General features: G+C 32.4%; 2 protein-coding genes and 1 long non-coding RNA gene across 3 annotated transcripts in view; 2 read left to right on the top strand and 1 right to left on the bottom strand.

The window, feature by feature from the left end:
• The window catches only part of LOC144843358 (uncharacterized), an 851,823-nt gene that overhangs the window by 30,303 nt on the left and 805,988 nt on the right, over positions 1–15,532 (top strand). The gene's annotated exons all lie outside the window — the stretch shown is intronic.
• On the bottom strand, positions 1,585–5,141 carry LOC144842719 (uncharacterized). Its single transcript, XR_013612158.1, has 3 exons — positions 5,049–5,141; positions 3,425–3,696; positions 1,585–2,968 (listed from the first exon to the last, which is right to left on the bottom strand). It is a non-coding gene; the product is annotated as an uncharacterized LOC144842719 (long non-coding RNA).
• The window catches only part of LOC144842381 (uncharacterized), a 58,986-nt gene continuing 56,901 nt past the window's right edge, over positions 13,448–15,532 (top strand). Inside the window, exons 1-3 of the mRNA XM_078698830.1 lie at positions 13,448–13,452; positions 13,628–13,867; positions 14,043–14,163. Of these exons, the coding sequence (XP_078554956.1) occupies positions 13,448–13,452; positions 13,628–13,867; positions 14,043–14,163 (366 nt within the window). The remainder of the gene's footprint in view (positions 13,453–13,627; positions 13,868–14,042; positions 14,164–15,532) is intronic.

Genomic DNA, 15,532 nt, shown 5'->3' with positions numbered 1-15,532 from the left:
ATTTCTGATATTCTGTACTTGTGTATGCATTACTAAAATAGTAGTTATTTTATTACTTTTATAATGTATGTATAAACATTTATTCATTTTTTTTTACATTTTTAAATTTAAAAATTATTAAAATACCTATCTACCTTTCTGTTATTGTTACTATTATAATATTTTTTGAGGCAGATTGATTTCAATAAAAAAAATTTAAAACAACTAATTTGACTTATACTGTACTATGTTAGTTCAGGAGATGAAGTGTGTGTGGGCAGAATCTGGTGTGTTGGGTGTTGGTGATGTGAGGTGTATTTTTGTCACTTTAAGACCTAAATTAGATGTTTTCTGAAGAAAAGAAGTAAGCGGATAGGCTTTCAAACAACTTCAAGAAGATTCACACAGAAATAATTACTTCCCAATAAAATAGTATGTAACAGTTTATATTACAGTACGTTGAATAAACTCGAGCGGAAAAATAACACATAAAAAAACATTCATTTTCTTGTCGAAAAGCGCCCTCTCTAGTTTTCTATTAATTTATTAATAATTATTATTAATTAATGAGTAATATAAACATATTTTTAACATTTAATGCTTGAAGCTGATTCTACTCATAACAAAGTTTCATACCTCTAAATTTCATGAACGTATTCAAAGCACTTCAATAAATATCACATTGAACATTAAAAATTAGGGTTATGATAGAATTTTGCTTAAAAACATATACAAAAAACATCGATAAAAAATGCTTTTCGAATTTAAAAACATTTGAAACTTTTTTAATATGTTCAATATAGGTTGCTCTATTCACAGAAACAAAATTTCATTCATGAACGTTTTTTTTTCGTTGTTTTTTCAAAATCGTTATTAGGTTTAAAAAATGCGTTGGAGTTGTATGATCTTTCATAAGTGTACATTTTGTAAAAACGTAAATTTAAAAAATCAGTGATATGGCTCGATATTTATTTATTTTTTGCAATATGGATGGAGCAACCTATATTGAACATTTCTACCAAGTATCAAATGTTTTTGAATACGAAAAATATTTTTTATCGATGTTTTTTGTATATGTTTTTAAGCAAAATTCTATCATAACCCTAATTTTTAATGTTCAATGTGATATTTATTGAAGTGCTTTGAATACGTTCATGAAATTTGGAGGTATGAAACTTTGTTAGGAGTAGAATAAGCTTCAAGCAATAAATGTTAAAAATATGTTTATATTACTCATTAATTAATAATAATTATTAATAAATTAATAGAAAACTAGAGAGGGCGCTTTTCGACAAGAAAATGAATGTTTTTTTATGTGTGTTATTTTTCCGCTCGAGTTTATTCAATGTACTGTAATATACACTGTTACATACTATTTTATTTGGAAGTAATTATTTATGTGTGAATCTTCTTGAAGTTGTTTGAAAGCCTATCCTCTTACTTCTTTTCTTCAGAAAACATCTAATTTAGGACTTAAAGTGACAAAAATACACCTCACATCACCAACCTCCAACACACCAGATTCTGCACACACACACTTCATCTTCTGAACTAACATAGTACAGTATAAGTCAAATTAATTGTTTTAAATTTTTTTTATTGAAATCAATCTGCCTCAAAAAATATTATAATAGTAACAATAACAGAAAGGTAGATAGGTATTTTAATAAATTTTAAATTAAAAAATGTAAAAAAAAAAATGAATAAATGTTTATACATACATTATAAAAGTAATAAAATAACTACTATTTTAGTAATGCATACACAAGTACAGAATATCAGAAATCAATGAATTATGTGTCTAAATATGGCATTATTAGGCTAATTTGCTTTGAGAAAAACATTAATGCCATTGGCCTATACAAAAATCCAATGGAATTAGACAAAATAGTTACATAAACAATTAATACTAATATTAGTAGGCATAAAATAATAGTGTATATAAACTTTCCTTAAATATAAACAGTATAGGGCCTTACCAATTTATTTAATACATAATATATGAACTATATTACCACAAAATAAATATAAATGAATTTATAAGGACATGATGATTATCAAAAATAGTCAATATAATTTAATATTATGTTCATATTATTATAATTATTATATCATAAAGATTTTCAAAAACATAGTTTGGTAACATTTAGTTTCTGTTAGATATCAGACCTTTAATATTTGGAAATAACCTATAATAACTACAAAACATTCTTCTTTTCAACGCAGTATGCATATGTAGATACAGTACACCTATAGTGTAAGAACACAATTTCAATAATTTCTTTGTTAGTTATCAACCTAGGGGTTAAGTTATTAGGAAAACATTGGTTTATTTTTTATATAAATTATATGTACAGAAATTCGTTTTTCTAGCCTCAGATCATTCCTGAAGTTAGACATAAATCACCCAAATTAGTATTAAGTAATGGATATTAGATGAAGTACAGTACAAATACATGTTTCAGGAGGATACTTTATGTTAAAGGATGATAATTAGTTTAAATTTTACCCCGGTGAAATTTATTCAATTACCAGGTTGAAGTATGGTGGAAGCACTATTATATAGCAGAATAATGTAGAACACAGTCAGTTCTAACAAGGTTAGAGGTGTGCCACCATTTGAGATAAGTGGAAACATGACTTTTTCAATAGTAAACTCATTACCAGCATTATAAATACAATTTTAAAAAGATGAGAATGCAAGTAAATATTAGATTCTTAGTCCTCATTATGCACAATGATTTTCTACTATCACATATTAAAATATAAAACAATCATATAGCCTTTAATGAATTTACATGGAGGTCTATCCAAATAAATTTAAATAAAAGGATCGTAATATGTCTTTGTCTCCAATTCGTGGAAAATGAAGTTAGGATTCCATCATTTCAACAATAAAAAATATTTAAAATATCCTGCCAGTTTGCGTTCAAGAGTACAACCTGCTTAGTTTTTAATACGAGTACTGCTTTCTCTACACATAACTTTTCTGAAAAAAAAAAAATCTCTGTAATAATTACTTTAATTACTGCAATAATCTAGGCGTAGATTATGTTGACCGGGCCAGTGACAGGACGATCGACTGTACTACCATAAGTCCTCTAGGTGGATACAATTTATTTCTTGTCTACAAAGTGTACAGTAGTATGCTAATTAGGTAGTTGGAGTAGTTTAGAGAGATACATCTATTTATAAGAGAGTACTGTATATATCAAACTATCTGTGTTGGCCACCTTTGTATTTTTAGATATAATACCAATAGGTACCATGTATTGGGATGCAATTTAACAGTTATGAATAAAAAGCTGTGAAATATAAAATTGTTAATTGAAAAAGAAAATTTAGGGTGATCATCCCAGTATTTAAAGTCTAAATTTGATACAACAATAGGCATAAACGATTTTTAAATTAACATGTATAAAAGCAAATTGAAAGCCCTACGTACTCTGTATTTGGAGGAAATAAGCATAAGAGCAAATAAAGTCTTGACCACAGGGTGTAATTCACTATTTTAAATCAGTAGTATGGCTGTACTTATGTGTTGGACCATACTGTAATGTGGTCCAGGTTGACGGGCCAGGAATGATGGTAGTACCAGTATACCGTGTACTGTAGTTTAGCCTCAAGAAAATACCATGTAGTAGTTGGAGTAGTTTGGAGAAATACAGTAGAGATTTACGAGACTTGGTGTGTGATGATTCAGTATGATAATTTGTGCTGTGAAAGACAAAATTGTTGAATTGTGAAGAAAATATTGTAAAATATAACAAGGAAATTATAGTTTTATACTATAGTATAATTAAGGGGTAACCGTATAATATATAATAATAATAATAAATGCAATGGCAATTACTAATATTATGTATACAATATTACAGTTAAATTCATATATTATTTTATTATGATAAGGAAATCTGTTTTAGAATGACAAAAAGCCGTCCCAACCCAGATTTGAACCAAGCTATCAATAAAGCTATAAACAGAATACCATTATTGTAGCCGGACTTGGTAGCGTAGACCTACTCTACTAGGCCTAGTAAGATTAGCTAGAAGGATACAGGTCAACCCGTACCCATGCCAACTCGTACCCAACATTTTGGCTCACTCATACCCTCATGGGCTGGCTCGTACTCATCATGGGCTGGCCCGTACCTATGTTTAATGCTATTAAAAGTATATTTATATTCATTAAAAAGATTCATTCGGTTGGTATTCCAAATAAAATATAATAGTTAATTATATCTCAACCGTAACAGTAATAGTAATGGTAAATAAAATAATCGTTATTTACTAATATTACTATTACGGTTGAGATATAATTAACTATTATATTTTATATTTATATTACATACGGGTTGGTTTAGGTATGGGTTGGTTTAGGTATGGGTTAGCCCAGGGTACGAGTTGACCAATTATTTGGGTACGAGTTAGCTAAGTTGGATGGCATGGGTACGGGTTTACCAGCACCCTAGCTAGAAGAATACGGATACGGGTCAACATGTACCAATTCCAACCCGGGCGTACCCATCATGGATGGGCTAGAATACTACTTACAGGTTAGGTTAGCCTAGCTGGGCTAACCCACCTCACCTCTCACATTTCCTGAAAAATAGGCCGAAAACGCGACCGAAATTACTACTGGAGCCCTAGGCCTACTTAATTTAAAATGAACTCTAGGCTAGGCCTAGCTAGTAGTAGTAGTGATGCGTAGTAGGCTAACACCGCTGGCTCTACGAGACCTTTTAATGCTCATATGATGGCTTTTTTTTGGGCGTACCCAATGCGATGGGGCGACTTTGTATTGGGCGACTTTGCGATGGGGCGACTTGACTGGATTCCTGTAGGCCTATGCCTTCTAGGCCAGATTTCCCATTCCCGCAGACCTATAGCCTATGTTCTTCTAGTATTAAGGCTAGTGGTTGTACCCTGGTCGACTCGTACCATGCCAACTCATACTTAACTTGAGTGTAGTAGGCCTAGCCTCTACGATATTGAGTATGCCCTGCTAAAAAGGTAGATGAGCTACTAAACTAATTACGTAATTCGTATAATCAATAACAATAACTGACTAGAAGGCCAAAAAGCAGAGGAAAACGCCTATCCATTCTTGCATGGCAATACGATAAACCTGCTACTATTCTGGTTGCCGAGTGGATTTTATATTGAATACACTATTATAACGTTACAAATTGTCTCTAGATAGGAACCTAATGAAAGCGATATCGTGTATTAAAAGTACTTAATACAGTCAGACAGGTCTCTGGCAGACTGTCGACAGTCTTCCACACTGAGTGTACTAACAGCTACAGAATCGGGTGAGTATTTGCGAAAAAAACGTCTTTGGGCTTGATGAGTTCAAATTTAGTTTAATTTAGCAATGTAGCGCATTCTTTGGAAAACTATACATTCAGTGTTTGTTATGTAGCAGGTCACTCACTTTTTTGGAATTCATATTGTTGACTATACTTAACTAAAGTAGACTATAGACCTGGGCTGTTGTAACCACTAAGGTATCAACTCCTATTAATTTCCTTATTTTATGGAATTAAAAAGTGGCCGATTACGGGAGGTTCTGCCAATAGAGGGCCAAAATCACGTATTATGACTATGCACGATATTTTTCAGCTTTCTGAACGCAACTAGCCTCTATATTCTCCATTTAATTTATAATCAGATGGTTTAGTATTATTTATGATTTTCAGAAAAATCGGTTGGTCAAAATCTGTGTAGTTTTTTCATCTCATCTAAAAAACACAGGAATATTTTTAAAACCGCTTCGAAATAAAGCTAATATTTAAAGCACAATATAAGTATCAACATTGCATTTTTAGTCGCGTGCAAAACGCGAATCTACAGCTCACTATGTCGGTCGGTCGGTTGGTCGGTCGGTAAACACTAACTAAAATTTGCGCACGTGAATGCAGTCATGTATAATGGCCTTGTTTTCAAAAGTCAATACGACTTTTTTGGGTGGCTGCTTACAGGGAGGTAAAATCTAATGTATTGTAAACAAATTTGCCGCGGCCGCTCACGTGAGATGTCTGCTTACAGGAGGTCCACTAATTAGATGAAGAACAAACAGGCTTTTTGAAAGTACGGCCGTTAAGGGAGGTGGCCGCTCACGGAAGTTCAACTGTAATGCTATAATACTAAAACTCTCTGAATTTTAAATCATCGTATATGGCAAAGGTCTATGTTAAGGTGACTAATTAAAATATAATGTTTAAATTATATCATAAAAATGTTAAGTTACACCAACCACTTAGTGTGGTCTAAAACCAATTCTCGAAAACATAATTGTAGCTTTTTGTAAAATACATATTCATTTAGATGTTTTATTTCCACACGTAGGCCTACAGCTAATCCAAATGTATATTTTAATTATGATCTTTTTCAGTATATAAACTAAGTAGTGTTTTTGCAAAGGTCTATGTTTTATAATAAACAATATATTTTTAATCCACGGTGTTACCCTGTAATACTAAGAGAAATCTGCGTATCCAAACTATGTAATATCGACCTATAGAGAACACAGCGCATTACAATAAATAACGATACACCGTAATTAAGAACGAAATCTAAGTAACCCAAGAAAAATCTAAGTTGAACTCTGTTGAACATGTTTATCATGTCATGTCAACATTCAAAATGTACCACATCATATGATTATGTACGTTTTTTAGGTGTTTACATGCTTTGTCGTATCAAATAACACGATTTAATTACAAATGTCACCTACTATTATGTGCACAAATATACTAGTTTGGTTTGCAGTACATCATGTGTTTACCAATACACTAATATGTTTACATTTTCAACTCATTACAGTATTGTTTCTATCAAAGCAGGTGAAACACTCGACATTTTATAACAAAAAATGTAAATCACCTACAATATGAAATACCCACTGTGGAATTGACATTGTAAATAAAGCACTAGAGATCTTAAATGACACGACAATAAGTATTATTACTAAGGCTATCAAAACGGCCATTGCTCAACGTTTTTACTTACATATTTTGAAGTTAAACCTCCCATTAGGCCTACGTTTATTTTTTTATATAAATCGGTCATTGAAAGTATTCTCACTTTTCTCATTGTTGCATGGTTTACCGGGACCACAATAATGTAAGAATAAGTTGGAACTCAAATGTATTGTTAATTATGCTTCACGTATATTTAGAATTGAGCAGATCTCAATTTGATTGATTAGAGATCACTCTACTAAGAAAACACATTTGGTTTTGCAAAACCCAACCCATCTCATATGCACTATTTTTGAAGTTCAAGGAAGCGGTCCATCACCCCTCGTACAAATAGATTCCGTAATAGTTAGAGCACTGAATGTTAGGGAATGTCTTTTTTAATGGTGATTTTTCTGTTTTTGTATTGTATTGTATAGTGATGTAGCCTACAGAGCAACACTATTTTATGAAAATGGTACACTAAATAGATATGATTGAGGTATCCATTTGATTTGTTAAAACATTTTTTTTAAACGTAACGGCAAAATGAAACCAATAGTGCAAAGCAACTCTACAGTTCACTATGTCGGTCGGTCGGTCGGTCGGTAAACACTAACTTGTATATGGCTTTGTCTTGATATCACTTTCATCTAGCTAAGTCAATTTTTCACAGTATATTCCTTATGGCCAGGAAAGGATGTGGTTATGTTTTCACGGTGCGCAGTCAAAAATTACGCGGTCTACGCACGATTTAACGAAATCACGTTTGTAATCGTATCTTCACAAGCATGAATCACAATTAAATAAAATGTTGTACTCATAAATGTCAAGGCATAAATCATCATATGGCAATACAATTACGTGCGTAGCGCTTGTAACGCATGCGTACGCGCGCTTAAAATTTAAAATAAAATTATTTTCGATGAAATAAGAGTACGTTTCAGGCAATTTTAAGAGTTTAAAACATTGCCATGAGTGCGCAGATTTTTGCGCGGTTAATGTTAATATGCACTCTTTTTGCCCGATTTCTGTTTTACAACCATTCTTTAATAATATTATCATATTTGATTCACTTTTCAACTCGAAATTACGTTATACAAGTGACAGGCTACGCACGTACGTGTAAGTTAACAAAATGGTGAAAATATGCTACATTTCGAAGTTAATATAGATCGTCAGAATGCTCGGGAACACCTATTTTGCATTTCATTTTCTTAAAGTGTATCATATGTATGATTTATTATGAAATTAAGAGAACACAAGTTGATTAATTCATCATTAATTGCATATTAAATTTTTTTTTAATAATTTCGACAATTAAACAAATTATGACATTTTTTTCATAGGCCGAAATAACAAACTTACCATTATTTTCTTCCTTAAAATGTTCATATTTTACATTTAATAGTATATAGTTTGACAGTGCATCATTTTTTAAAATATTTTTTAATATTTCATCATAGTAAAAAGTTATAATTCATTGCGGTAGGCCTATGTAATAATCTGCACCAAAGTGGTTACTGCATAGTAAATACACGGAGGAATCTTTCTACAACTTTTAGTCAGTTGTGTATGGCTCGTTGGTACCGAGATCGAGTCTCACCTTTGGAAATGAAACGAAATAAGAAGCTTAGAGACATAACAGCTTCCTCCACAGCTGTTTCCAGGTCCAAGAGCATTAGGGTTTGACCCGGAAATTTCTGGTAACAAGCTAATTTTTTCAGGAAAGGTTGAGAACTATGATTGGAACATCATACTAAAAGTCCCGAAAAATCCTCCTTGTGCTCTCCGAGAAATCCAAGATGGCGTCCAAAATGGCTGCCATTTTAAATTGGTCTATAACTTTGTAACCGCTTGTCGTAGAGAATCGATTTTGGTGTCAAATAGTTCACAATATATACATTCCTATTTGCTCTAACAGAACATTTTGTCAAAAAATGGCCGCTACTACAGTTTCTGGCAGTTTGACCTTTGACCTTGTCTTATCATATCTCGGTAATGGCTTGTCATAGAGAATTAAGATTAGGTTTAAATTGTTCAGACTATGCATATTTTTATTTGGTGTAATGAAATATTTTATCCCAAAATGACCGGAAGTGAGGTTATTGACCTCTTATTGACCTATTCATATCTCTTTACCGTATCTCAAGAAATATTTGTCGTAGAGCATTACTTTTGGTGTCAAATTGTTTGGAACATATACATTTCTATTTAGTCTAATACAACAGTTTGCCCTAAAATGCTCTGAAGTAAGTTAATTTATTGAAAACTTTAAAAATCAAAGAGCTACATAGGCAGAGGATATGAATACTGTAGAAAAAATCTAAATTTTAACTCTGCCTTAAAACATGTTTTGGGCATAGCACATCATCAGGTAACCTTGAGGGTAAATTTTCCTGTAAGGGTATGAACTATAAAAAACCAAAATAATCATTTATTTAACTTCGATAGAACAAAGAATATCATGGGACACGTTAATTGAAATTCTCATACTAGTTATGGTTGAAAAGTTATTGCTACAAAATGTCCCCTATATGTAGATGTCATGAATACATTTTAAATGCGTTATTCGTCTGTAACTCGCATTACAGTACATACGCTAGTGCTTTTGTTGAAATCACGTCGTTATTTTTATTATTTATTATAGAAATTATGATAATTATTTTTGTTCAGAGAAGTAGAAATTTTATGTAATTTAGGAAATGTATAGACTTTATGATACTGTGAGTGTGAGAATGAAATGTTCAGGTCATATACATTTCGCATGAAAATGCTCAATTGGCAGGAAACACTATGTAGGCCTACATGGCATATATTATACTCCGGATAGTGTCAAAAACTTAATGTTAAAGACCATTTTATTTGTAAAAATAATGCATTTTGAAACATGAAACCAGGTCATTCCTTGTTTTAAAAGAGAATGCACTCTTCAATGTTCTCTAACCTCATAACGTCATATAACTTTTGGGCAAACATGCAACAACACCCATACAGATGAACATGATGATAATGATGTGAAAGAAGCAACAAACACCAAGATGTTGAAGATGCAACATCAGGTGATGAATGACAGAATGCTACTGATCAATGTTGAAGTGATTTAAAGACCCTTTATTTTGCATATTTTTAATATTTAATAAATCATATTTATAGGGCATATGGCGATACTTTTTTCATCTTTAAACAGTTAAATATGTAACTGGGGGACTAGCTCAAATGGTAGAGCTCTCACTTAGCATGTGAGAGGTACCGGGATCATTGCCCGGGTATTCCAATATATTTTTCATAGATTTCAGCAAGGACCAAATAAAATATGAATCTGGAAAAGAAAGTCTATTCATGCCGAGTAAAGAGCGTTTGACGTGAAATACCTAGGGTATATTCTCTTTTTATCATAAATAAGCCATACAACGAACATTAAAGCAAGGAATGTTTCAAAATGCATTATTTTTACGTAAATTGCGTAAATTTGAGTTATTGTTTACTAACCGACCGACCGACCAACTGACCGAAATTGCTGAAAATGTTTAAAAATGTTCACATTTTTAAAAACATTTATATTTTCCTCCAAGTATTAAATAATATCCTGTGTCAAAATAACGAAAAAATATGAATATGAGTTAGTGTTTAGGCCTACTGACTGACCAACCGACCGAAATTGCTGAAAAAGTTAAAAAATGTTGAAAAATGTTTAAAAACATTTATATTTGCCTACAAGTATTAATATCCAGTGTCAAAATAACGAAAAAATATGAATATGAGTTAGTGTTTACTGACTGACCAACCGACCGAAATTGCTGAAAAAGTTAAAAAATGTTGAAAAATGTTTTAAAACATTTATATTTGCCTACAAGTATTAATATCCAGTGTCAAAATAACGAAAAAATATGAATATGAGTTAGTGTTTACTGACTGACCAACCGACCGAAATTGCTGAAAAAGTTAAAAAATGTTTTAAAACATTTATATTTGCCTACAAGTATTAATATCCAGTGTCAAAATAACGAAAAAATATGAATATGAGTTAGTGTTTACTGACTGACCAACCGACCGAAATTGCTGAAAAAGTTAAAAAATGTTGAAAAATGTTTAAAAACATTTATATTTGCCTACAAGTATTAATATCCAGTGTCAAAATAACGAAAAAATATGAATATGAGTTAGTGTTTACCGACCGAAATAGTGAGCAATAGAGTCACGTTTGCACGCAACTCAAAGTTGCATATAAATGGTCGGATATGTGCTGTGTACATAGGTATTTGCCAATTGTCTTTTGTTTACTTAACCAACTTTGATTAGCCACTGACAGTTATTCTTTGTAATTTATTGACTTTATATTTTCTTTTTGTAACAATTCACTTTACCTGATGATGTGCTATGCACAAAACATGTTTTAAGGCAGAGTTAAAACTTTGATTTTGATTTTACCTACATTATTCATATCCTCTGCCTATGCAGCTCTTTGATTTTTTAAGTTTTCAATAAATTAACTTATTTCCGAGCATTTGAGGGCAAACTGTTGTATTAGACTAAATAGAAATGTATATGTTCCAAACAATATGACACCAAAAGTAATGCTCTACGACAAATATTTCTTGAGATACGGTAAAGAGATATGAATAGGTCAATAAGAGGTCAATAACCTCACTTCCGGTCATTTTGGGATAAAATATTTCATTACACCAAATAAAAATATGCATGTTCTGAACAATTTGGGCCTAATCTTAATTCTCTATGACAAGCCATTACCGAGATATGATAAGACCAGGTCAAAGGTCAAACTGCCAGAAACTTTAGTAGCGGCCATTTTTTGACAAAATTTTCTGTTAGAGAAAATAGGAATGTATATATTGTGAACTATTTGACACCAAAATCGATACTCTACGACAAGCGGTTACAAAGTTATAGACCAATTTAAAATGGCAGCCATTTTGGACGCCATCTTGGATTTCTCGGAGAGCACAAGGAGGATTTTTCGGGACTTTTAGTATGATGTTCCAATCATAGTTCTCGACCTTTCCTGAAAAAATTAGTTTGTTACCAGAAATTTCCGGGTCTGCCTATACTTATGAACTAATGCTCTTGGACTTAACTTAACTTAACTTTTCATGCCATTTTTTGTTGAGCACGCGACTGCAGCTATCTATATGGCCTTGTTTTTCGTAACTGCCAGTTCAAACGCAAACACCACTTTATCATAATATATATGATTTGGGGCTTTTTTAAATTTAAAAGTTCCATATGACAGTGCGTATATCAATGTCTCCAACAAAAATTCTTAAAGGTTGAAATTTTCAACCGTCGAAAAAATTACACTAACCGTATTGAACTACAGTATTCTATTACCCAATCAGTGCACTGTATCTATAGGTTCTTTGATAATTAATTGTAGCAAAATAACTGGCAGCAGAACTAGTGCCACCTTTCATATTAAGGACCACAATTTCTTACCGAATTTGCAATATATAAATGCTACGTATAAAAGTACGGTACTATATAAAAAAATAGTATACAAGCAAAACAAATGCATGCATATACAATACATTATCTTAAAGAAAACATCAAACAAAGGGTTAATAATCTTTATTTAAGTTAAAGTTCAGGTACAGGCATGAATTTTAAATATAATATCTGGTTAATTGTGCATAAATCAAATATTTGTAATAGAAATCAAGGATTTCCCTTAAAATGGTCAAATACAAAATTTTGTAAAATTCTGCTATAACAAGGCCAACAGCCATTAAGTCGCGTGCTACAATGCATAGTGATTCCGGACCGACAGACCGACAGACAGACCGACCGACATAGTGAACTATAGAGTCGCGTCCAGGCGACTAAAAACCAGAAAGACTTTTTTTCATTAGTTAAGGAGTTTAACCTAATGTAATAACATGTCTGGTGACTCCCTAGAAGGTGAAACAAGATTGTGAATAATTTTTGCTATAGCATGAAAATAAAACTCTGAAAAAAAATACTAGAAACGTAAAATTCAAGCTAACCCTCTAAATAATCTAAAGTATCAACTGAATCCCCGCTTTCCATAATTTTTGAACTGTCAACTAAACCTAACCCTCTAAATAATCTCAACTATCAACTGAACCAAACCCTCTTAATAATCTCTTAACTATTAACTGAACCAAACCCTTTAAAAAACATCACTCCAGATGTAAACCGCCAAGATATAACCACCTTCATGTAGATCGCCTAATGTGTATACCCTAAAACAAAACTTGTCAACTATTCAATGTGTATTAAGTGTATCTAATTCTGTAGTTATTAATTGTAGCATTGTGTAATTGTTATATTATTTGGCTTTAACTGTGACTACATTCAGACATGGTATGGTATAGTTGAAATATAGCTACTATAGCAGCTGTAGCTGAGGTTTCAGGCAAGTGACCAATATGTCACAGTAGGACAGCTATTCCAAGGCTATTTTCAGCCTGTTTGTTATAGCTGGTGTAAAGCAATTGCACAGTTATTTTTTTGCTATTTATGGCTATATGAGGTATAGTAATTGCACAGCTATTTATGGCTATATCAAGTATAGCAATTACACAGCTATTTATTTGCTTTGGCTAAATCAAGTACAGCAATTTCAAGCTATTTGTGTGCTATTTATGGCTATAGCAAGTATAGCAATTACACAGCTATGTGTTTGCTATTTATGGCTATATATCAAGTACAGCAATTGTAAGTGGCGGAGTTGCCGTCTACGTAAAGGACAATATCCCTGCATGCGTTCTTGAAATTAAGGGATCTTCAACAACTTATTGTCTGGTTGAGATGTTGGATACCCTTTATAAAGGCTCTGACAAACGAAACACAGTCGGTACGTTAGTTGCGACTGACTTCACCAAGGCTTTTGATTCCGTCAATCATACGCTTGACATATTGGTGTTTGAAATGAAATATTGCCCTGGGTAGTTGACTTTCTTACCAATAGACGCCAAAGAGTTCGTTACCATTCCAACTCTCTGAATGAGTAACGCTCTCTTGTGGCGTCCCTCAAGTTTGGACCAATTATTTTTAACGTTATAATTAACGATGCTGCCGTAAATGCCAATCATCTAAATTTAAGTATGTTGACGATATTAGCCTTGTCGAGGTCCGTCGTGCTAGCGATCCCACTTTTGTTGATTCTGACGTTTGTGATCTAGATAACTGGGCTAGTCACAACTTTCTCAAACTCAATCCATCAACATGTAAAGCCTTGCAAGTTTGTTTTAAAAAACACCCTCCCGATCCTCCAAACTTAGTTATAGATGATAAATTTCTGGATTGTGTGCATGAAATAAAAATTCTCAGTATTCCTATACAAGTAAATTTAAGATGGGATACTCTTGTTAGCAATATGATTTCTAATAGTAGCCGTAGATTATATATGCTTAATCGTCTCAAGCGTTTTGGAGTTTCTGCTTGCGATTTAGTGTCCGTTTATGTACGTACGTACGGGTACGTTCGTCCTATTGTCGAGTATGCCTCAACAGCGTGGCATAGTTGTATTACTATAAAACAGTCTCTCATGATTGAGCGAATTAAAAAAAGAGCGCTTCGGATTATATTGGGACCTAAGTACGACACACGCACGCACTTAAAAGTAATAATCTTTAGACGCTTGATACGAGAATAATTAAATTATGTAAACAATTTGCACATCCATCAAAGAGTGGTTTCCTATTAATTCTGGTTCTCATAGTATGCTCCTTAGAAAATCCAACGAATTTCTAATCCCCCGTGCTCAAACCGAAAGATATTTTTTTTTATCTTTCGTGGAAATCACCCACCTTTATTGTAATTTCTTCTTATTTTCATTAACATGACTTAATAGGTATTTATAAACGTATTCATTTACAAACCAATGTATAGTAGTAAAATAATTCTGTCATTCTCAAAACGATATAGATACATATTTGGCATAAAGGAACCGAACCGAAGGAACCGAAAGATATGCCAAAAGTGCTATACCCTTTCTCGCCAAACTCCTAATGACAAATGATTCTTGTTTTATTGGTCGTCATGTGCAAATTCTGCTCGCGTGCTTTTGTGCTACTTTTTGTCTATTTTCAATTTTGTATATTTTTATCGATTCTTGAATTTTGTACCTTTATATTTTTATATTTGTAATTTTTTATATTTTTTATCCTTTTGATGTGTACATTATCATGTTAATATTGTTTTAATTCAGCATTGTGCTGCGATTACGATATATTGAATAAATAAATTAAAAAAATACGTGATTTTGGCCCTCTATCGACAGAACGTCCTCCCGTCAACACTTTATCATAATTTACACTGAAAATGTAAGTGTTACAAACATTAATACTAATATGTGCTATATAATTCAGTGTGATTAAAACAAAGTGCCAATTTTACAATTTAAAGGGCGTATCGGTAATAACATACCTAAATGAAACAACTCAGGTCTACTTTGTAGTGAGGATAACTGTATTGTCGAGAACTGCACCATGATTCGAAACAACGCTGCCCCATCAAGGTTAATCTTGACATTGAGAAGTCAGATCAACCAAAGATGGACTTGGATACCTCCAAGCCAAATCTCATCAAATTAATGATCCCGAAACTCA

Source organism: Antedon bifida, chromosome 5 (assembly GCF_963402885.1).
Source record: "Antedon bifida chromosome 5, ecAntBifi1.1, whole genome shotgun sequence".
In the NCBI taxonomy this organism is placed as follows: Eukaryota; Metazoa; Echinodermata; class Crinoidea; order Comatulida; family Antedonidae; genus Antedon; species Antedon bifida.
Note: the sequence above shows the minus strand (reverse complement) of the source record. Positions and strands in the feature narration are given on the sequence as shown.